At 40.2% G+C, this 22,865-nt stretch overlaps 1 protein-coding gene across 4 annotated transcripts in view; it reads right to left on the bottom strand.

Annotated features, from left to right (window-relative positions):
- Positions 1–2,588: 2,588 nt before the first annotated feature.
- Positions 2,589–22,865, bottom strand: part of stxbp5a (syntaxin binding protein 5a (tomosyn)) — a 109,406-nt gene continuing 89,129 nt past the window's right edge. For 2 of the 4 annotated variants that reach the window (XM_065963450.1, XM_065963449.1), the window contains 12 exons: positions 21,792–21,973; positions 21,229–21,354; positions 20,724–20,875; positions 18,217–18,279; positions 15,811–15,864; positions 9,855–9,904; positions 8,648–8,930; positions 8,178–8,547; positions 7,018–7,183; positions 6,711–6,822; positions 6,380–6,600; positions 2,589–5,549 (listed from right to left, as the gene is read on the bottom strand). In XM_065963450.1, the coding sequence (XP_065819522.1) occupies positions 5,508–5,549; positions 6,380–6,600; positions 6,711–6,822; positions 7,018–7,183; positions 8,178–8,547; positions 8,648–8,930; positions 9,855–9,904; positions 15,811–15,864; positions 18,217–18,279; positions 20,724–20,875; positions 21,229–21,354; positions 21,792–21,973 (1,821 nt within the window). In that variant the 3' untranslated portion in view covers positions 2,589–5,507. The remainder of the gene's footprint in view (positions 5,550–6,379; positions 6,601–6,710; positions 6,823–7,017; positions 7,184–8,177; positions 8,548–8,647; positions 8,931–9,854; positions 9,905–15,810; positions 15,865–18,216; positions 18,280–20,723; positions 20,876–21,228; positions 21,355–21,791; positions 21,974–22,865) is intronic. The other 2 variants (XM_065963451.1, XM_020632871.3) reach the window with 2 other exon arrangements.

Raw genomic sequence — 22,865 nt, 5'->3', positions numbered from 1 at the left:
AATTCCAGATAATTATAAGATTGATCTCAATTTAGAAAAAGGATAACAATCAAATATCAATCATGGCTTGGAGATGTGCAAAGATGACAGTTTGAGCCAGCAACAACAAAAGAACCGACTAGGTTGTTCTTGATAGTGGGTTTGTTATTTTGTCAGCACAAGGTAAATCTAGTTTTCTGGAGGTTAAAGTTATCTTGCAAGTTTAAAACAGTAAGAATGTATTTTTATGCATGTTGCTCTCTGCTTCCATAGAAATGAGATGTAGAAAATTTAACAGATTCTTCTTCATTCATGTCATGAAACTGGATTGCTTTCTCTCTTTTGCAGAGGGAGCATCAGTATTTCACATGATAGATTAGGCTATATCATTAAAAAAAACAGGTTACAATATTTGTCTCATGATATTTAAAGACACAGTTTAATGTTTAATCTTCTCAAATAGTGTATAGAAAGAAAAATACACATCAAACATTCGGATGTTCTGTTACTAAGGCAGCTTTAAAACTGTTCATTGTGCATTCCCTCAGGTGTCATTCTGGTTCCTACCATGGCTGAAATGGCTCAGGTCATTCATACTTTCAGTCACCACGGCAACAGCCACACTGACGTGTCCTTTGCTGTGCTGCACTCTGGATGGCTTTACCCTATATCTGTATGTGCCTGTGCATGTGTGCACGAGGTCAGTAGTTCAAACACTACGCATCAACAAACATTTCTCCTCGGTGACCTTCTCTTTCGTGGCATCAGCCAAATTGAGCAAATCAACACTGTGTTGTTTTCATAGCCTAACCAATGTTCCTCCTTCTGTCTGAGTCTCTCCTTTAACTCACCCCTCAGCCTCTCACAGCAACAGAAGCTTATCTTGGATTAAAAACACATGTTCATGTGCTTGATAAAATGATGAGGCCACTTTGTTTGATAGCTTGGTTTATGTAAAAGAGGAGTGATGAGATACCACAAACCCCATTCATTATGTACTGAAGGAGAAAGAGAAGGAGGAGGGGATCCAAAACCATTTTTTATCTCTATATCTTACTATAGAAATACTTCCTTATTGTGTAAGTTTCCACATACATAAAATGTTCTTAATGAATCATGAATTTTAACTGTTTGTTTTGCACATAAATCTTCTAAAGAAACCGTTATACTGCAAACAAGTAAAAAAAAAAACTAAAAAAAACTTTTTTGTTTTGAAAAAGGAGGAAGAACATGATTACTTGTTAATACGTTGGCAATAAGAAAGAGCACAGTTCTGGTTTTCCTCATGTAGTTCAACCCGATTTCCAGACTAGATGACATTTTACAGACTTAGTTAAACAGTTAGGCCCTAGGGACTATTTATATTCTATATCTGCTTAGTTTTATTGATCATTACATACCTACAAGGAAAAAAGTAGTAATTATCTGTTTTATCCCTCCAGTCATTGGTCAATAGTTATATTTGCAAAAAAAAAAAAAAAAAAACAGTAACCACATAAGAATAAAACAAAATTCTATGTCCATATTTCTTTAATCCTGTTTGTCTGGCATTTTCATGTCTTGGTGATTGTTTACATTCTGGCTACCATGAGTCACCTATAAAGCATGTAAGCATTGAGTCACAATGGAAGGTTCCAGTATGTAAATCTTTCTTTCTACAGGAAATCAGGCAAGCTGTGAGCCTCTTTCATTCCGGCAGTAATTGATCCACACCATAAGTCACTGCTTACACAGTCCTGGGTGAACTCAGTGACCTCAGTGGGCAGCTTGGGCTGAGATGAGGACAACTGTATCCCAGATTCAAGAGTTAGGTTGCTAATGGTAGTGTTTTACTAAGATACAGTGGAAAAACTAGAGAAAGCCTCTAAGATGATTACTATGTTTGTAGTGGCATACAACAACACAAAAAAATCTTCATTGGGGAGGTCACTTAACTTTGCCAGTGTGTAATTGCTAGAAAAACCAGCAAAAAGTAACGAAATCTCTTATTACCGGGAAAAGGCTGACCTTCAGGAGCTCCGCTGACCACTTTGTCACCCGTGTCATGAATTAGAAGAAACCAGAGAGCACATTTGGAAACCACTTAGTGTGATCAATAAAGGATTGTGTTGCTCTAAAAAAAAAGTAAAGCAAACACAGTAAAAACACACAACAGACCACAAGCTAACAAAGCAAGCTTTCACAGTGAAGATGCAAACTGAACATTGTAATATATCTTGTTATTTTATTTCAAAAGAAAGAGCACTTTACACTCAATCCATTATGTGTATGTGAATTAACATCAATTAAAATGTGACATGGTAGGTGTGCTTTAATCATGAAACAAGGCTTTTAAGATTCAGCTATTCTTATTGTTTTGTCTGGTCATCTATTCTCGATTGAGCCCAATTTCATATGAAGACAACTGTGTGTGTTTGCTGCCATCTAGTGTATAGATCCAAATATGGCAACCCTTTAAAGCAATTAATCCATCCAAACCCTGATCTGAGCATACGATAATTAATGTGTTAGTATAATCATAGCCTTTTCCCCATCTGAACAGAGTCAAATCTTCAGATTTTTAACTCAATTACTTTTTTTTTTAAAGATACTTTTAGACAAAAAAAAAATACATTTTCCACTTTTATTTTCCATTGCACAGTAATCTCTATCTACAGAATTTCTAAACTTTTTGTGGCAGCAGATAAAGTCATAAACATCCATGTGAAAGTTGCATAAAACTGTACAAGAAAATTGGCTACAATGAGAAAAATACTGCAACCCACTGATAACTGTGAAATCCAGGACAGAAGATGGCGCACGGCAGATATAAGACAGGACTCCCTCTGGTTGTTTTGAGCATGTGGATTGAATCGGGTTAAGAATACTGCATACTGAAATGTAGGGACGAGAAACAAATCACATAGAGATGGATTTAAAAACAACAACATTGAAAAAAAGAAAAGAAAAACACAATTAACAGTGGGATCGGAGGGAAAGACATCATACAGGAGGGTTTTTTTCAGGGGAGGGGATGACCTCTGGCTCAAAACTTGCTAATTCTCCTGAAGTTTGTGGAGGGATAAAGACAGAGCTACCACACTACAATGCTCACTAACACAAAGAAGGCCATATTTGTTGTTGTTGAACCTGTAGAGTCTATGAAAGACTCACTGGAGGAAGAGAGAACTCAGAAGACAAAGGCAAAGGTGAGTCAAAGCTTATGTGCCAAGACTGGAAATGTGCAAGTTAAAAAAAAAACTGGAATTCAGAGGTCATCCTCTTATGCTCATTATCCTATTTTTTATATTTTTTTTATTATTAAGGGGGGGGAGGGGGGCTTTAGTTAGTGGGACATACACTCGACTGGACACAGACTGGTGAGACTAGGACATCAATATTAATTATTAACCAACCAAAAACAAATAAATTAAATCACTTGAACGACCCCCTGACAGACAGAGTCAAACACACACACATTCCCAGACATACACACATACACACAGATGAACACAGTCAATATTGTTGCGTCTGAGCTGTAGTGGAATGGTTCAGGTTTTCTTCTTAAGGAAACATCCTTATTATTTAACCAACAGTTAGGCCACTTGAAACATTAAACATTAGTCCAAATGTTACATTTTTCATGACATAATGCGATACAGTAGTACTATAAATGGCTGCGTTCCATTGCAACTTGCTCCATGTCTTCAAATTCCAAAGATGATGAGGGTGAAAATGGTCCTGTGTGGATTCGATCCTGGGCTTGCACTCCAATGTGAGAAGCTGTTATTAATATGCTGCTGTTGTGCGTGATGGGTTAAATGAGAATGCAATGAAAAAGTTTAAAGCAACTCTTTGGCGTCAGAAAAAATATGGCCTCTCTCCTCTTCTGTTGCTTGAGCAACCCTCAACGTTGTACTTTCCGGTTGGTCTTAGATTGTCAAACTATTTACTTATATACAAATAAAGGTTTAAAAGCCTGGTAGACAGAGAGATACACCACATTTGAGCTTTACTGCAAACATGGGAGTCAAAACAAGGTAATGAAGGTTTCTGACACCTAAAACAACTGTTTCTTGCACCTCAATAAATAAATATCGACAAAGAAATCACACAGACAACTTGCTCATACAGACAATCAAAGAACTGAAATGTGTTTCTGATGTATGCCTTTAAAGGTTTACACTTTCTTTTTTTCTATTATCCTGCATATATGAAACACATGGATATTTCTATCCATGTGTTTTTTTGAGTCTCCATACAGATGTTTACTCATTTGAAAACCTCTGAAATCCCACAGAATTGGCTCACCGATCGGTGGATTTAACACTGATTACATTAGCATTCAAAGTCACGCTCAGAGAGAGAGCCAAACTGTGGAAGCGTCCGACATTAAGAGGTCGACAGAGGCGGTTAACATCACATAGATCAATTCATGGTAAACAATAATGTGTGTGACACACTTTAAGTTCAGATTCAAGGAATCTGATGTTGCCATGTCAGTAAGAACTAAATGACATATGCCTTTTATATCCTTGCCCTCCATTTAGATTCCAGCCCTTTTCATAAGGAGAAGATAAACTCGAGTTATTAGACAAAAAGCCACAAAAACAGATTTTTCAACAAATCAAACATCATCCACTTTCACAACAATAGAAAAATAAGAGATTTTCCAATAATACAGACAGAGAGAAAACCCAACGAATAACAAATAGAGAATGGCAAGAAAATAGAAGTTAGCACACACACACACGCACGCACACTGTTGGTAACGATATGAAAGTCTGTAAGATACAGAGGAGAGTCTAAAGTGAAGTATCCAGTTTACATAGGAGTAAGTTGCTTTAATCCCTGTGACTCTCTGCATAGAGAAGGCGTCACTGTCGCAGCACTTCCTTCATGTCTCCTCCACAAGTTTTCCTTTTCTTTACTACTTGTCCCCCCGGAAGTGGATACAGCGTTTGCACATTTATTAGATTTATGTATATATAATGATGTATTTAGATTATTTTTTCTTTCTTTTTACATTTTAAGAATTTTTTTTAAAGTCTGTTTTCCTCTTAAGGTTTTTGTCTCTTTTCAGCTGTGTGTTCATCGGTTTGAGCTCTGGGCCCACAATGGGCTCGAGGCTCGGATGACAGTAAAGGATGTTTTGGCAAATGAGAATGAAGAAATCTCCAGGTGCGTGTGCCAGGCGGCTTCCTCGGAGGAGAGGCTGAACAGAGATAAACAAAGAGACGACAACGTAAAAAAAGAAAAAAGAAAAAAAAAAGACACCATTTATATGCTCCCTTTTTGAGGTTGCCTTTTTTTCCCCTGTCCACTCCTCAGTTCCACCCTTAGACTGAGGTAAGAACAGTGTTTAACATTGTGCTAGGGAAGAAAATCCCAAATGTCCCAGCGAAGAAGGCTTGGAGGGATGGGACGAATGGACAGATGGATGGGCAGGTGGAGGGGGGGGGGGGGAGGGGGGGTCACGGTGAGTCCAAATGAGCCGGACGGAAGATGACAGTGGTGTCTGTGGAGCATTGCTCCTCTCCTGTCGTGGATCAGAACTGGTACCATTTCTTGTCTTTGCACTTCAGCATCATCTGGAAACAGAAAAACATTGGAGTGAGAACATGGTTCAATGTTAGAGGGACACCTCAGGTCTAACTAAAGTGCATAAATAAAAGTTAAACAAGATTATTTTGCAGATTTAAAGCAAGCGCTGTGCCAGGATTTTGGCCTGGTCTCTGAAGTTAAAACTGTTTGCCTTCTTATGCTATATTCTATACTCTAAAGGTACATGCTCCAGATCTTTTGTCTTTAACATTTACAATACAGAGAGAGATGTTGTTCACCACCCTAACAATAACTTTTTTTATACAAGTTACACAGGAGTAAAATCAACTGTTCATCATTCAAAAATAATATGCTGTTGTTTTTGCTACCAATGGTATGGACCCAAGTCTCTCATTGGCTGTTAATTCACCTGTTATTACTGAAGTAATCTTTACATGGATACAAATGTATTTGATGAAGTCAAATGTTCACTTTATAAACATTGCAGGAAACATGTAACCCAACAACAGACATAGAAGTGTCCCCTCTCAACATAAATGTGAACATTCCTTGGGCATAGAGTGCCCTCTAGTGGGAGAATGGACAATACTATTTCTGAATTAATTTCTGAATAGGAAGCAGGTCAGCCAGTATTCAAGACTACATACAGTGTTTCACTCTGATGGTAATATAAGCACAATGAGTCTGTCATTACTAATGTCTCCTAGACTTCAAAGATAATTGCTCAGTAGACTTTCAATTTAAGCCAGCACTTGTATATTTATGTGAATAAGCTTGAGCAGCCATGGTACCCATGCTGTGAAGTCAAATGGGGTTTTCATGTTCTCTTCTCAATCTTGTAAACTTTTTCTGTTACCTCATGGGCGTGTTTGGAAAAGGAATCTGCGCTGGTCATCATGGCAGCTGTCCTTTCATCCAGCTCGCCCAGTTTCTGGCCTCTTTCATCCAATGCTATCCGGGCTCGTGCCAGATCTGCAACCACGCCGGAGGCCGCCCCCTTCATGCCCTCGATGCCGCCCGGGCCTGGGATGTGCTGTGCCAGACTTCGGGATGCTTTTCCAGATGATATCTCACCAACTGAGTAAGGACAATAAGAGGAACAACAAACAGAGATTTTTTAGGAAAGTGTTATGCAACATCAAAGGACTGAACCAATGTGTATCTTGACCTGTGTAGGTGTGGCTTACACAGCTCCTCTCTGTCCAGTGACTGAGCTCCGCCCCCAAAGAGACCTTTGAAAAACCCTCTGTTTGGTGCCTCTGGTGTCTCCACTGGTGTAAAAAGTTCGCCCAGCATCTCCTGAAACATCAACACAAACATTACCCTTACATATCCAATTATACTGTGTGTACAAATGCACAGCTCTTAGTATGCATGTCCCCAAAGTTATTACTTTGACTTGTTTTGCATGTTCATCTCAACTGTCTGTCTTATTTTGAAAGGTTTTCCTATGCAGTATCTTTAATCCATATGCATTAGGCTGAGTTGCCTGACCTGCAGGTTTTCACAGATGTCTTGGCTGTAAGTGATCCTCTGGATCTCGGTGGGGGAGCAGAGGTACATGGCCTGACCCAGGTTGGTGAAGCAGAACGTCCGGGCTATCCGCATGTCCGTCAAGGGCAGGTAGTTTACATCCAAGAGCGGTCTCAGCCCCGGCAAACTAGACAGGGGACAAAACAGTGAAGGATGTGATTTAAAATCTACAGAACCTTACAAGGACTTTATTCCTTTTATAATGAAGCCTTGGTCAGCACATAAAGATAGATAAATGATCCCTACATTGGAGAGAACGTTTTGAATGGCAAATGTTAACCTCCTGAAACATTAGGGACAGTGTTCTCTTACTCTTGTGATTCCTAAACAGGCACACAAACACAAGAAACACACACGCACACGCACACGCACACGCACACACACACGCATACACACACACACACAAGCAGACAGCAGGACACCCTTGCTTTGTCAGACACCCATATGGATGGATGTTCTGTTTCCGTCTCTCTCCTTGAGGGGAGAGAAGATTAATGAGGATCAGTGACAGACTAATAAACCCTTCTAACAAAAACCCCTCAACACGCTAAATAAAAATAACCATGCTATGTCTGCATGTGTGTGTGCGTGTATATGCCTGTAAATTTGTAGGTACTGTCAAACTTTGTTCAAAGTTTAGTGGGGGTGTATGGTTGAAGGTTTTAGCTCTTATGATGGGTGCATGTGGTAATGAGGTCTAAAATTTGTCTAGACTTTGTTTGAACAACACGGGAAAATTCGACTTTCTTTCTTAAACACTGAGCTGATTCCAAGTTTCTAATAGACAATAGACATTTTTACAGCCTAATTCCAGTTCTCTAAAGTCCATCTGTTTGCTCAGAAGGCTCATATTGTTGCCAAGCTTCCATCTCTGTTGTGACCTACCCTAGCACTTTTGTTAGCTAGTTTTCACTGCACTTCCTTCATATCCAAACACCTCTGTACTTAAAAGTGTTTTATACTCAAATATTCACAAAACATAATTACCCTCCAGGATTGTTTCTTTTAAGGACAAAGAGGGCACAAGAGAAGGTGGCAACACTTTTTCGAACTGACTTTGATTGATGCTTTTTAATATATCCCTGTTATTTCTGCTGGACGCAGATGGACATTTCTCTCACCTGAGGGTCATGATGTGTCCGTTGGCACAGAAACACGCCACACACACGCCTTGGCTCATTTGCACCACATCTGCCCGCAGGATAAAGGAGGTCTCTGTGATACTGTGTTTATAGATGCAGGTCTGGGAGGGGAGGGAAAGGACCTTGGCCTGTTTCTCTGAACACACCACTGCATACTGGCTCTCGTTGAGGTCCTGGGAGGTTGAAGGGGACACTGAGACGGGCCGGCGCTTTCGAACCTTCTCTCTTTCTTCACCATCTGCCGTTACATTGGGTTCAAACCAAGGCTCAAAGGCAGGGGGAAGCAGGGCACCTGTAGAGTCCAGAAAAGCCATCCGCAAGTTGCTACCCTTCAATCGCACCAACATGCCTGAAGAATGGAAGGAGAACATTTGGAACAGGAATTGTTGGACACTTAGCACATTGTAATTGGTTAATTTGAACTGCATTTTGTCCATTCCATTACCCACCAGTAGGTGAAATAATAACTGGCTGCAGTTGCCGTTGCTCCCCAGCAGGAGGCAATGTGAGAGCTAAAGCCAGTACGGTTCCCAGGGAAGTGCCCACATACAGGCAGGGTGTCAAAGTGCTGTCCCCCTTGCGGGCGAAGGTCTCAAAGAAGTGGAAGCAGCTGATGGCCTCTCGAGCTTCCTTGTCGATGCTGGTGACGCTGGAGGAGCGTGAGCGGCTGAATGAATTATCCCGGTGGTCTAATGGGTTGGCACCCCGCGGCGGGCATACAGACAGGAGGACAGTGAGGAGAAAACGGAGAGAGGTAAAGCACCCGCTAAGCAGAAAAACACGAGACAGACAACACAGATATTGACGCTTTCTTTTACATTCAAAATAAAATGATAAAAGACAAAACAGCTTTATAAAACGTGTTAGTAAATCACTTTTTTGTTAGATACATCAGGTGTTAAATATTACAGCAATCTTAAGATGTAACCAGTCTTGTATCAATGCCTATCTATAAAATGTATTGAGTGGTAGTCTATCTTTATCATCCCATCTCATGTTTTTTTGGTTGACAGAGCAGCATTACCTGGAAACTAGTTCATCAATTTTGTTAGAGAATCATAACCAGCTATCAGGCACTTTGGTTAAATGTGTATGACACTAGAACAATTACGTGGGTTGGCACTCGCACATTTAATTAGACCCTTATAGATCAAGAAGTGTTTTTGATACTTGTAAACCTCTGAAGAAGGAAATGGCATTTTCTTTGTTCAAAAGGGAAAATAATTCCGTTGGGGAAATTTTAAAGGGACCAATCAGACAACAAAATAAAGAAAAGACATGAAGAACACAAAAGAGAGAGAGAGAAAGCTGCAAAAGTTAAAGAAAGCTTTACCGATAGATGAAGTGTGCATAGTTAAGCCTAGCACCACTGACCTGAAGAGCTCCCACCAAGGTCAAAAAGTGGGATTCAAAGCACAGCAGAAAAATTTCACAATGAATTTAATTCCAATGCTTTGATGTAGCTAAGTGGATTTAAATTCTGGTCAGATCAGTGCTACTTTTGTTTCATGCAAACTTAGGGGACACAGCTTGCCAATTTTGAGGCTAAAAACCAGATGAAACTGGACTGATGGGATGTGGTGGAGTCCAGTTAAAGTGAGAAAGATATACTGCATTTCCATACAAATTGTCTGAGACACAAAGTCAGGGCTTACCCAAGTCTGGCTTTAGCTCAGTAGGCAAGCTTAATTTCCGTGACATCTTTGCTGGAAAAAAGAGAACATCCCTCTTTACAAAGACACATCTAAGCTAACACACGATGCCATGCAAAGCTAGATACCTAGCACTGGGCTAGGATTGTGCACAAAGCTAGAAATACAAGGACAAAAAGCTGTGGAACATGTGCCAGGGGGGTTATTTTTTCATTGACTAGGTGAGCCAAAATGCTTTAGACAGGAGAAGGCACAGTGTAAGGACTCAGAGACAACCTTGTATATCACAGAGACATGCTGTGAAAGACATAACAAAGGTGATGACCTGTGACTGCACATTGCCCTGAAAAAGAGGACTGGTATAGTGAGACACATCCATAACTGCATAGCCATTCAGAACCCTCATGCCACAGTAGCATGCACCAAGAACAAGAAGATAACAGGAAACAGAAAATGCTGAACGGGAGATGAAAGAAGACAGTGGAGAGATGGTCAAGCTACTGAGGTAGACTACTGATTGTTACTGTCTGCATTCTAGACTTGTTTTGTTTCCCCTTCTTTCATTAATAACTTTATGAAGCACCAAAATCTGTCACAGCTAATACAAAAGAAACGTGTAATTTTGTTGGCAAAACACAATAATCAGTCCGTAAGAGAAAGAAATGCTTTCTGCCAAAAAGAAAGTTGATTATGCAGAAACTGAAATAATACATCAGGGCACTGGTTTAGCTCCGTTGGTAGAGCAGGCACCCAATTGCACTGTTTGCAGGTTCCACCCAATCCTGATGCTATTTGACACCTGATCCTGATGCTTCTTGGTGCATGTCTTCCCACACTCTCCTCCCACATTTCCTGACTCTCTTCAGCTGTCCTGTCCAAATAAAGGCAAAAAGCCCCAAAAATAATCTTGAAAAAATGTCTGTGAAGCCTGGAGCTGAGTTGCCGGGGTCAATAATCTGTGGTTTGGTTTCCAAAGGCGAACAAGTCCCAGTGTCCCACAACAGTCCACATTTAACACAATTCATAATCCCCATTTGAAGCAGTCAAAATAAAGTCAGAATAGAATCAGCTTCATCAGCTAATTACCACCTGGTGTTGAGTAGGATCAGATTTTGACGGGAGCTGCAAGACTGACCTGGTAAACTTAAACATGTAGGTAACCTGAGGATGAGACGTCTCCACCCTAGATGCTTCTCCGAGAAGAATTATTGTGGTGCATCCAGGAGGAGGTTTTGGACAAGGAATCTGAGAGGGCCAAAATCAGAGCCTCTATTGTAAAAGTAGATGCTTGGACTTGTGGCTGCCATTGTGGCAACAAAACCTGTTGGTGGACATCAGCAGTGTAGGAAGTGTTTAGCTTGAAGAAGTTGGCCTTCAGGACTTGGTTAGCCCAAGGGTCTCCTCGGGGTGGATCGGTACTGGGTGGCTAGCATGGTTATGACTTCTTTGATTGTGGAAAAGGAACCTGGTGTGGAAGAGATTCTGGAAGGCTATGGATAAGACATTCGGTTGGCCCGTGGAGGTTCAGGCAACTTTTAGATATCTCTGGAGTGGGTAAGAGGGCTTGGCTGTCTTTAGGAGGCGAGGCAAATACAGTACACCTTCAGGAACTCCTCAACTAAACCAATACATCCAAGATCACAGGTTTTGTCCAAAGCTACAGAGGAAACCTCTGTATTTCTGAAAAGGAGGACAAGAGAGTGTGCTCCAACATTTGGGCTATCACGCAACTTAGCCTTGCAGGCAAAGATTATTCCAGGGTAATTGGAATGAGGCCAGTTTAACAGGAGGAATAATGCAGATCAAGACCACCTCTTAAGTCTTGCAAGGTTTACGGAATGGTCATAGGAGCTGAGATCAGCCATTCAACATGGTTGACCCCATTTATGGGTTCTGAGAGTAGTTTTTATGGACAGGATTTTAGGGTGCAACCAGGGGCAGAACAGTATCCGTTTTGGGGAGCCCAGAACTGTATCTCGGTCTTTAACAGATGGAGTTATGTTGTCTTCATCAAACTGTGACATCCAGCAGGCACTGGGGCCATTTGTAGCCAAGTATGAAGCATTCGAGATGTCAGTATTTCTAAGTCTGAAGCCTTAATGCTTCACAGGAAAATGGTTGACTGCTCCCTCTGGTTGGGAAATGTTTGCCTAAAGCAAAGGTGTTAAAGCATCTCATGGTATTGTCTCATGAGTTAGGGTCAAATGGATTATGTCTTGGACGGATGAATGTGTGCAGCGTTAGCATTGAACAATCATCGATCCAAATGCCATTCCTCTTAGAATTGGAACTAGGCTTTCACACACCATGGCTTCAACTGCCATGTCAAATAATTTGATTCATATCTGTTGTAAAAATTCCAATTAAGCTAAGACCCATATTCCAGTAGCCCAGCTGTCTTTTGCACTTAAATTGACACACTGTTGCTAATGAATTCTTTATTCTTAACAATCTCATTACAACCCAAAACCTTGATTTCCTCTTCCTCACCAACACTTGACTTGACTTAAACCAGGGATGTGCTGTCCTCTAGTGGAGCACTGCTCAATCGGCCATACTTACCTAAATGAGTCATGGTTAAATGGCCATGTTGGGGTGCAGCTGTTTTAAAGGATAACTTCACTTGTGTTCCACTCAGTTTCAGTTCCATTAACAGTTTTAAATCACTTATTTTAAAATTGTGTGTGATTACCCTCATTTGCTGTGGAATTATTTATAAAGCTTATAATTAAAATTTTAGTTTTCTCATAAATTCTCAAACTAATGTGCTTCAATTTGATAAAGCTATTTCTTGAGATTTTAACATTCATATCGAAAATCCCTCAAACTCATTTCCCTCTGATTTCTTAAATATTCAATATATTTTAATCTTGTACAGTATGTCTCTGGCCAACACACAATGATGGGAACACTCTTGACCTTGTTTTTACTCCGGTTATGACCCTCAACTCTTTGAACGAGTTGGATTTTGTATCCAACGATAAATGTATTACTTTGTGTGCTTCTTCATTCATTACTAAGATAACCCAAAAACTTACATTTCACTTCCGCATTTTTTCTGAGCAGTCTTTATCCATTTTCTCTACCTACTTTTCTAGTATGGCCAATAGCACTCCTCTCTAACTCAATATTAATGACTAAATTAAATGGTTCAATAATGTGTGCAACCCAGAAGGGAATTTAGAAAGGCTAAACATACCTGGAAAAAGTCATAAAGTTCACCACCTCCGCATGAAGGAGTTATTGTTAAATTTGACCAAAAAATTTAAAAGATACCAGAGCTGCCTACTTCTCCGGGTTGATCAGTGGTAATAAGCAAAACCAGAGGTTCCTTTTTTAAATACTAATAACCAGCTGATACACCCTCCTTTTATTACTCTTGCTGTATCATCTCCTGAGGATCCTGAAACATTTCTTTAATTTTTCTTTAATCAAGATCAAAATTCAAAATTCCCCCCGACTGTCATTCTCCCCACCCCATTAAGCTGCCTTGCTCAACTGTCTGGATTTGATCTGATCTCTCAGACCCTATCCAGCTCAATAGTGCATATGGCAGAATCAGAATCTTTTTTTATTGCCAAGTATTGTGTCCCTCCTCCAGGTCCTGTGACGCAATCCCTTCAAAATGTATAAAATCGGTCCTTCCTGTGGTAGACCCCAACATGCTATCTATCATCAACTGCTCACTTACTGTATATCTAGCTCTTTACTTGATTATTTTAAAATTGCTTGTATTCACCCACTTCTAAAGAAACCTATCTACATCCAGCACATTTAGATAAGTACAGACAAATATCAAAGCTTCCATTTCTGCCTAAACAAACTTGTTTCTGAACAACTACTAACATTTTTTGAAGGCCATGACATCTTTGACAATTCCAACTCTGAGACAGCATTGTAAAGGGTCACTAATGATATTCCTCATGCAAGCATACGAGGGTGAACACTTGTCTTCTTCATGTAACTCCCAAATCCTCTCGTGTGTTTTAAGTATCTTTTTTTTGACTGATCTTTTTTCCCTGTTTGACATTGTGTTTTATTAATGTACATTTTCTATCCTTATGATTAGTTTGATCGCTTTTATTTGTGAAGCACTTTGTAACTGACTGTATTAAAAGTCCTTTAGAAATAAAGTTTTACTTACTATGGTCGTGACCTTTTAGTAGTAACTACTAGAGGGAGCCTAGAGCAAAGCATATGATAAGGATGTCTCCTCTTCACCTCCCTTTGGAGGATTTATGGGCAAGTCCGACAGCCATGAGACCCAAGGGAAGAGCCAAGCTCACTGGAGAAAATATTATATATTCAACCTTGCCCGGGAAAACACCTCAGGATCCCCAAGGAAATGTTGGAAAATATTACTGTACGAAGGGATGTCAGCGCATAATTGCTTCTCCCAGGTTAAGTGGAAGAAAATGGATGAACGGATGGATAGATGGATGGATGGATGGATGAATGGATGAATGGATGGTTTTATTATAACAATGACATATTTTGTGAAAGAGGCATATTTGAACGTATAACGATTCGCTTTACAACTCATTTTTTGGACAAGCTCCATAGCATATGTACACATATATTCAAGTTAAAATGATGACATGGTCTAATACTGAATATCGGATATTTTTCTTACTCTGTCTTTCTTTACAAGTACTGCTTGAAAGAACAGTTGCTCATGGCTATTGTCACATGAATAGGTAGGTATACTCTCTTAAACAGCGATCACCAGTGGCAGTGATAATAGATATATGGAAATATCTGGTGGCAGAACAGTGCAACCTGTTATCTGCCACCAGATATTTCCAATATTCCAATTATTTTTTCAAAGCTAACACATAATTGTATAGTGCAAGTACCGGCTCACTTGCAGATACAGATCCCTTATTTCAGTGAGATCAGAGGCATTTCAGCTACTGGAAATGGTATAAGTAAACGTTTCCTTAAAATATATTTTCATAGACATTATTTCAGAAGTTAATAAGACCTGAACTTTGAATAAGATTGGTTGTGGCGATATATGGAATTAAATGAAGTCACCAAACTTGATGAACCAATAAGATAACAGAAGTGTCTCTGCCTTCCAAGGTGAAGCAAAACTAATAAAAAGGTCAATAATATGTTGACATTATAGCTTAAAATATTTGAGCATGTCTTGAAAAATGTAAGGATTTAAAAGGGTTTATATTTAATAGATGTTGTTGGGCTAGATAAAAACATTCCACGATTTTGGTTTTTGAGAAGTGCTGGTCTGGACCACATAAAAACTTAAACATTATTTGGTACCATATCATTGTCAACAGCATCCAGAAGGAGCTAAGATCTCGAAAAAAGTAAACTTATCACTTTCGACTTTTCCGATCATCAGTGGTTGATAGGCAATTATCTTTTTCAATGACGCACTAAAGATACACAAAGACACATTTGGACAAATGAGTTGCTCTTCACTCCATACTGTACTATGGACATAGAATACCAATCATGTAACTCATGAAGTACAGAGGGAATCTATTGTACGAGGTCATGAACAAATACCACACGCAGGCACATTTACAATATGACACTCGTGCTACGTACATGTAGCATGCAGTAATGTCTAAGGTCGTTAAGCTGTATCGAATGTGTATAAAAATGGCAGCGGTTAGCCTCTGCTCCACAAGCTTTCAGCTCTCGGTGTACAGTCTTCAAACCTTGTACTTTTGTAACAAAAAATTAGTTCAGCAAACAATATGAGTCTTTTGGGTTTTTTTTGGCCAAGAAATAAACTACCTTTGTTTGAAACTGAATACAGTGAGAATTGAAAGATGGAGGAGCAGAAGCTGACTTTGGCTCACCATAATCTATTCCTATTCCTCCCGCTGTGGTGACCATGACACCAAGGACAGAGACAAGGGTGACACGTCTGGAGTTTTTTCCTTCCTACTGTAAACAGCCTGTCATCAAAAAAATGTGGCCCATCTTACCTCCTCTACCACCTCCATTGTAGAATTGTTGCAGATTGCTGTTTGTCATCAACACTTTTGGGGGTGTAAGGGGGAAAAAATAAGGTAAGTAAATGTGAAGTCAAAAACACCCTCTGTCTTGTTACTATACACAAAACCTATCCCTGTTTTAGCTGATGAATGGCCTGTTATTTTTTTAAAATGCTGGTTAAAATATTTGTGGTTTGACTCATCTGAAGGAAAACCATATGACAGAACTGCCAAGTGTCAAGGAAAAACAATTCTGGTCATGGGAAGACTCTAATACCAGAAGTGGCTAAAAATAGCACTTTGTTCTTGTCACTGCTGTCTGTTTCTTCCCTTAGCGCCATGCATGATGGTATGTAATGCTTAGTTTGGATACTTTGTGAATAATTTGAAAACACTATAAATCTCACTATACATCCAGACAGCACCACAAAATGGCAAACTCACTATATAGTTGACTATATAGTGTGAAGTGAGTGATTTCAGACACAGCAATATCTACCATTAACAAAAAAAAAAAAAAACGACACTGCTTGCTACGAAAGTTAAGCTAATTAAGTTATTTTCAAAGCAAGCAAGCTAACCAAATTACCAGGCCAGACCAGAACTAAGAGTCTTGATTCAATAGCTAAGGTTATCCAATTAAGACCGTTTTGCTACATTAGCCTGCATGCACAGGCACGCTAATGCTAGCTTAAAAAGAACAAAAAAGGAAAGCCCTGTCAATGTTGACCCCAGTTTTCCCCTCATATTGGTCACAATGCCATTTTGCCACAACACTAAATAAACTAAGTAAACTTAAATAAAGATGTATGTTCTTTGTGTTGGACTCTGTGCTCATGTGGGAGGCCATTGTTATTGACATTAGCTTGTATACTGCTGGTGTTGAGTTCAGAAAAATGTCAAGCTTCTTTGAAGCACACATCAAAGTCAAATCCTAAGATTGTCTCGGCTAAACAATGCTTTGTTGTGCTCAGTAATGTTAAAATCCTTTCACATATTGGCAACATAAAGTGATTCATTTCTTCTCATAGTCCTTTTGATAGGTGGCTCTAGATGAAAAGAATCATGCATAAGGTCTTTTACTTTCAATGGTTAACTTCATTGGTAACCCGAAGGAAAGAAAACTGCTTATCCTTGGTCTCTTGTCAAGGCAGAATTTTTTGTGCAGAAAGGCAATCTTATCTCTCAGACTGTCTTATGAATAATGTAGAGCAGACAGATGTATCAGACCACAGTCTGGTGGCACCAGACGTGGGAGGCTGGGACAGGCATCATACCTGAAAACAGCAGCAGGACTCCAGACTTTGAGATTTGTTTTCTGTCTGACCTTTTTAAGAAGCTCCTTATTTTTCGGTGTGCTAATGCAAAGTTAGCTCTAATGAGATGGATCTGGGCTGTTCTGTCTTCAAGCCCCTTCTGCTGAAATTCTAACGATGCAGATTAAGAGGGAGGCAAGTAAAGGAGCATCAGACAATCTTACTGTTGCAAAACTCAAAGTACATCGCTATGAATGTTTCAAAAGTGTTTATTCAAACTGTCCTTATGTCATATTGATTGATATGACAACTGTTTAATACGATAAAGGAAGGCCAGGTCTGCTTCAGTTTTATGCACCTGACCACATTCTTCAGATCTTGGACTGAGAGAAGCTCCCTGCTCAAATCAAGTCGAATTGTTAATCACATAATCTTACAGTTAGTATAAAATATACTGTTTACCTGCAGAAGCTTTTGTTAATAATCATGTAATCATGCAGAGAATGAAAATGTAAGAATACTTGAGGCCCCTTCAGGTTGAACTTTTACTATTTGAATTGACCGCTGATTAATGTTAATAACTAGGTTTCTCTACCACATTGCAGAGTTTTGTTTTAAAATGTCTTTAATTCTTAATTCTAAGGTTTCCCCACTGACTTGACATCACAGAGCTGAGATGCATTTACAGCCAAATCCTAGTTTTCCAGGAGCCCACGTCAGATTAAAACTAATTTATTCCTGCCTATTGAACTCTGCAAAGTGGTAAAAGAATGCATGCACAAATGGGAAAATACTCCCAGAAACCAATAAACTTATGGTAATAAACTCAAACAGTGCTTTTCTAAAGACTGAGGGAGAATGAAATTGACAGGCAGACAATTTTACGCTTCAACAAGAATCCCTTCTGAATAGTTCCAGTTTGATGAGCCACCATTTCAATAAAGCACTATTAAAAGAAGAGGCTGTTTTGAAACATGAATCTGGTCCGCTTAACAAAGCTCCTCCTGCATTTAAAAGCACGGTATAAGAGACGTATATTTGACTGGTTCACTGTTTGTGTTTTTCATCTAAATGACACAAAGCCTCAAGCTGCTATATAACTCTGAGATTTCCTGTCTTAAGACGCTGAAGGACATGTTACCTGAAGTAGGGGATTTGCAGCGGTCCTCTGACGTCGCTGAGCCCTCGTTGATGTCACACAAACCTGCAGGAGAGATCACACAATTCAAAACATGGAATAAAAAATAAAGCAAGTCCATGATTATTAAATACATGTGAGCCCATTACTCTATTTACTTTATCTACAGTGATATCAACTGGAATTAAAGGATGTTTATCTGAGATAGGACTAGACCATACCGGTTCATTAGGGGGCTTGAATCTGGGCTGTTAGTGATCCTAAACTGGCTCTAATCTTAATACATAAATACTGCTTTTTTTATTCCTTAGCTTAACATACTGTTTAAACAGAGACAAGTAAGGGAAATAATTATTTAAAGTAGGTCATTTAGCCCATTTGTAAACTATGTTGATTATTTAGGAGAGGAGTTTCGGAAAGCCATTGTAAATTAAAAAAAAATTATGTTAAATGCAACATTGTGTTTATTAAAATAACAACTCACTTCTCACTTAAGATTAATTATTTTTCAATTAACCAGGAAAGAAAGTTGTTGAGATGTAAAAAAAATGTCCTGGCCAAGACAGGCGGACAGCGCAGTTAACAGAGTTTCACACAAACAAACAGAAAAAAAATACATTAGACATTAAAAGACACAAATAACACATGTCAACTGCAAATTGTTTGTCAAGATCATTCACAAACGCATCAGGGAGAACATCTTCAGCCGGATGAGTCCGACTCCTTCATTTAACATCCTCTTTAAAGCCTACAACGAGAGCAGCTTGTTCAATTTCAGCTCTTATTGTAATATGTACACCACATTTAAATCCCTAGTTCTTTGGGTCAGACTTAAAAAAATACTAATTCCAGGCCCTTGGCACTTCCATTTGTTACAATAAGTCCATTTAAAAAAGGCCTGGACTGTACAATATGTACAAATGGATGACGCATAAACTGACAAACACAATAGACACTCTAAAAAAGAAGATTTAACTCATTTGAAATGTTTCTTCACCCTATTTAAACTAATTCCTATGTTTGTGAATAAATGCGTGTGTGTGTGACAATGTCCTGTGAGGCAGAAAGCCAGGCAGAAAGCCAGGCAGACAACATCCCCCTGTTCGCACGGAAACACAGCTGGACGCCTGATTACTGCTCACGCTCGCGAAGCTGTGACAGGTGCCAGCCCACTGCTCACCAGTCAGTGACACCAGATGCTCTGCGCGTATTTTCATGCCTGCATGCTTGCGTATTGGTCGGCATTTACGTGTGTGCAAACATGAGTTGGTGTGTACCTGTGGCATCTATGTGATCCCTCAGCTTCCACATGTACACAGTTTATCAGTTCATCCGTCAGACTCCTGCATAAGTATGGGCAGTACATCATGATGACACTGCGGCACCCTTTTTTGTAGCTGTGCTGCTGTTTTCTAACACAAGGTGGCAGTGTGTCCATACTGAAAGCATCTCGTAATCTATCAATGGTACTTCGAGGCTGCAGTGGCAATGTTTGTTAAAGGGATGGGCTCAAAGAGTGTGCGTGCGTGTGTGCGCGCGCGTGTGTGTGAATGAGAAGGAAGAAGTACATGGACACAGACAAAGTTAATGTGTTATGCAGCATTCTTTAAAAAGCAACGTGTGTCTTTCTGTGACTTCTTTCACTCTCATACTTGGATCAGTTTACGGATGAGTTCAGGGACGCTGAACCTGGAGTCTAAGTAATCATCATTAGAAGGCTTCACTGGCACAAACCCATCATAACATTCACTCAGAGAGACTGATTCAAATTCCTATCCAGACCTTTGCTGAAAATTAAGCTTGAATATAAAATCTGATTTCGCTCCCAAGTGCATCCCAGGAGTTGTTCTGCAATAAACTGCTGCAATTTTACCCTCTATTCCCAGAATCCCTAAACCTGCCGTGTGTTTGTCTAACTATATTAGGCTCCATTCACACTGGAACCTAAGCGTCGTTTTTTTTTTTTTTTTACAGCTATCTCTAGGATAGAAGCATGGATTTACAGATCATGGTCCGACTTGGTTAGATGCTGAGACAACATTTTAGCTTAGTGATAGAGATTCAGACAAAGACAAAAGAGAAGTGAATAAAAAAAATGATGTGCAGTATTCTTGTTTCAAACACAAGTAATCTGGGCTGCTGGGGCCCGAAAGAACAGATAAGCAGTGCCACAAAATTAATTACTTTTCTAGCTGAACATTTGCAAGCAATAGGCAATAATAAGAGCAAAGAATATGATACCAAAAGGCCACCGATGTTCAATGAAAATTAATTTGTGACTAACACATGCACACTCCCTGATATATAATGTCCAACTGACCTACAAGGCAGATTCTTCTCAAGGAGTTTTAAATATGCTTGCACCAATTGCATCAAATAAAAGTGGTACTTGCTCCTTAGATACTGCATCTTAGTGTGTATGGACTTGAGTTGATGTCTTTGGTTTAAAAGTGTAAAACAATCTCTCTTTTTCTGTTGCTTTGTCCTTCTTATCCTTTTATCCTCATTACCTCCAGAAGGCTGCCGTGTCTTTCTTGGCGAGCGCGGCTGTCTCTGGTAGGGGTCGTTGGAGCCGTAAAGTTCCACCGTCGATAAGTTGAGTACTACCGTCTTCTGGATGTAGTCCACCACCGCCAGGCCGTTACTGTTGCCAAACACCACACTGGGGGATGGGCGGCGGAGTCGGGGAGTACAGGGGGCAGATCAAGGATGGGGCGGGGTCAGAGGGAAGAAGACAAACGGGAAGAGAGAAAACAAGAGATTTGTTAGAGAAACACAATACAGTATAGCTGCAAACAAAACCAAAAAAAAACAACAGAATTTAAGAGTTTATTACTCTTTACTGTGAATTCATATTTAAAGGCATGGTTGTCATTAGAGCTTGGACCTATTGCAAAGGTCCACTGCCTGTTAAATATGGTTCTAACAATATTCTCAATGAATAAAAACAGTGAGAACTTTTCAGACAAGTCTTGCTTCTGTTCTTAATAAAGATTTCTCTGTCTGCACACTCACAGGCCGTAGGAGGAATTGAGAGCCAGACTTGTGATCGGCTGAGGGGGCTCTCCGCTCACCCACACTAACTGGACCACCAGATCTACCTGGTACCCTGGAGACTGCTTCAGAGGAGTACTGCGCACTCTGAAAGAGAAGAAGAAAAGTCCCAAAAAAAAAAAAGGAAAAAATTAAACGGAGAGAAGCATACACATAACACAAATGGTTTCATTTTCCAAGGGGGTGACAAGTGGCGCAGCTGCATTTGTGAGACGGTTGTGTTCGGAGGATCTGGCATGATTTGCTGCGAGGGGATGATGTGATGGGAGAGAGGCTGTGGCTGAGAATGCTTCACACACTGACTGAGTCTGGGCAAGGGTGCTTGAGGCGATATTCAAGACTCTTGAATATCGCGTGTGTGTGTGTGTGTGTGTGTGTGTGTGTGTGTGAGTATGAGAATGTGTGCTTCTGGTTCTTAAGAGAGTTTATCGAAGTGCTTCTGTTTGCATGTGTGTATGTGTGTGTGTGTGTGTGTGTGTGTGTGTGTGTGTGTGTGTGTGTGTGTGTGTGTGTGTGTTTCATACTTGAGGCAGGGGATGTTGCCTCCGTCAGAGTTGTTGCTGCTGGTGGAGGGGTGTGAAGGCGGGCCACTCGTCTGAGGGGAGGCGCCAGGCGTGGGAAGCGCCGATGTCTGTTCGCCCCCTCCTACCCCGCCGTCTGGAGACTCTATGTCATTCAGCTCATACTGCATTCGCACCTCTAGTAACTGTGAAAACACACACACACACACACACACACACACACACATTCACAGCAAAGGAGATATCAGCAGTGAAAAATTAGGAGGAGTTCATTAAATTCACATTAAATGCACAAAACTTATGTAAACCACAATTCTGCATTAATTCCTCTGAGGATGGGAAAAAGGCGTGTGACCGTGAATGACTTCCACACACACTCACAGAATCACTTAAATATTAGAGATTTGTTTTGTTTGTGTGTGTGTGTGTGTGTGTGTGTGTGTGTGTGTGTGTGTGTGTGTGTGTAGGCAGACTGAGAGTCAGAGGTCCTTCAATACTGGAATATTGCATTCCTTCTAAGTCCTCCTTCAGGCTACTTTCTCTGCAACCTCCGCCTCTGCACACACACACACACACACACACACACACACACACACACACACACACACACACACACACACACACACACACACACACACACACACACACACACACACACACACACACACACACACACACACACACACACACACACACACACACACACACACACACACACACACACACACACACACCACCTTAACTCACACACACAATGCTCATAATCACCGCTCTTTTGCATTCTGTCAGTCTCATTAGCCCCACTGACATGTGGGAGTGAAGAGTGATCAGTGCCCTTCTACACATTTTCACTCCAGCCTGTCTCTGCCCTCCTCTACCTTCACTTCTGCAAGGTTACAGTGAGGGCGCACTCCTAATTACAGTTTGCTACAACTGAAAATCTGCTCCTGATCCACATCCAAATCTCCTCCTCTAAGCCTGAGCAAAAAAAAAGTGCCTGAAACCCATCCTGATTTGAACCACATAGTCCTGCAGCAAGGTGCTTTAAAGCAGGGTGTTCAAACCCCACCGCTACAT

The sequence above is a fragment of the Labrus bergylta genome, chromosome 15 (genome assembly GCF_963930695.1).
Source record: "Labrus bergylta chromosome 15, fLabBer1.1, whole genome shotgun sequence".
Lineage (NCBI taxonomy): Eukaryota > Metazoa > Chordata > Actinopteri > Labriformes > Labridae > Labrus > Labrus bergylta.
This window is presented reverse-complemented; position numbering and strand designations above follow the sequence as displayed.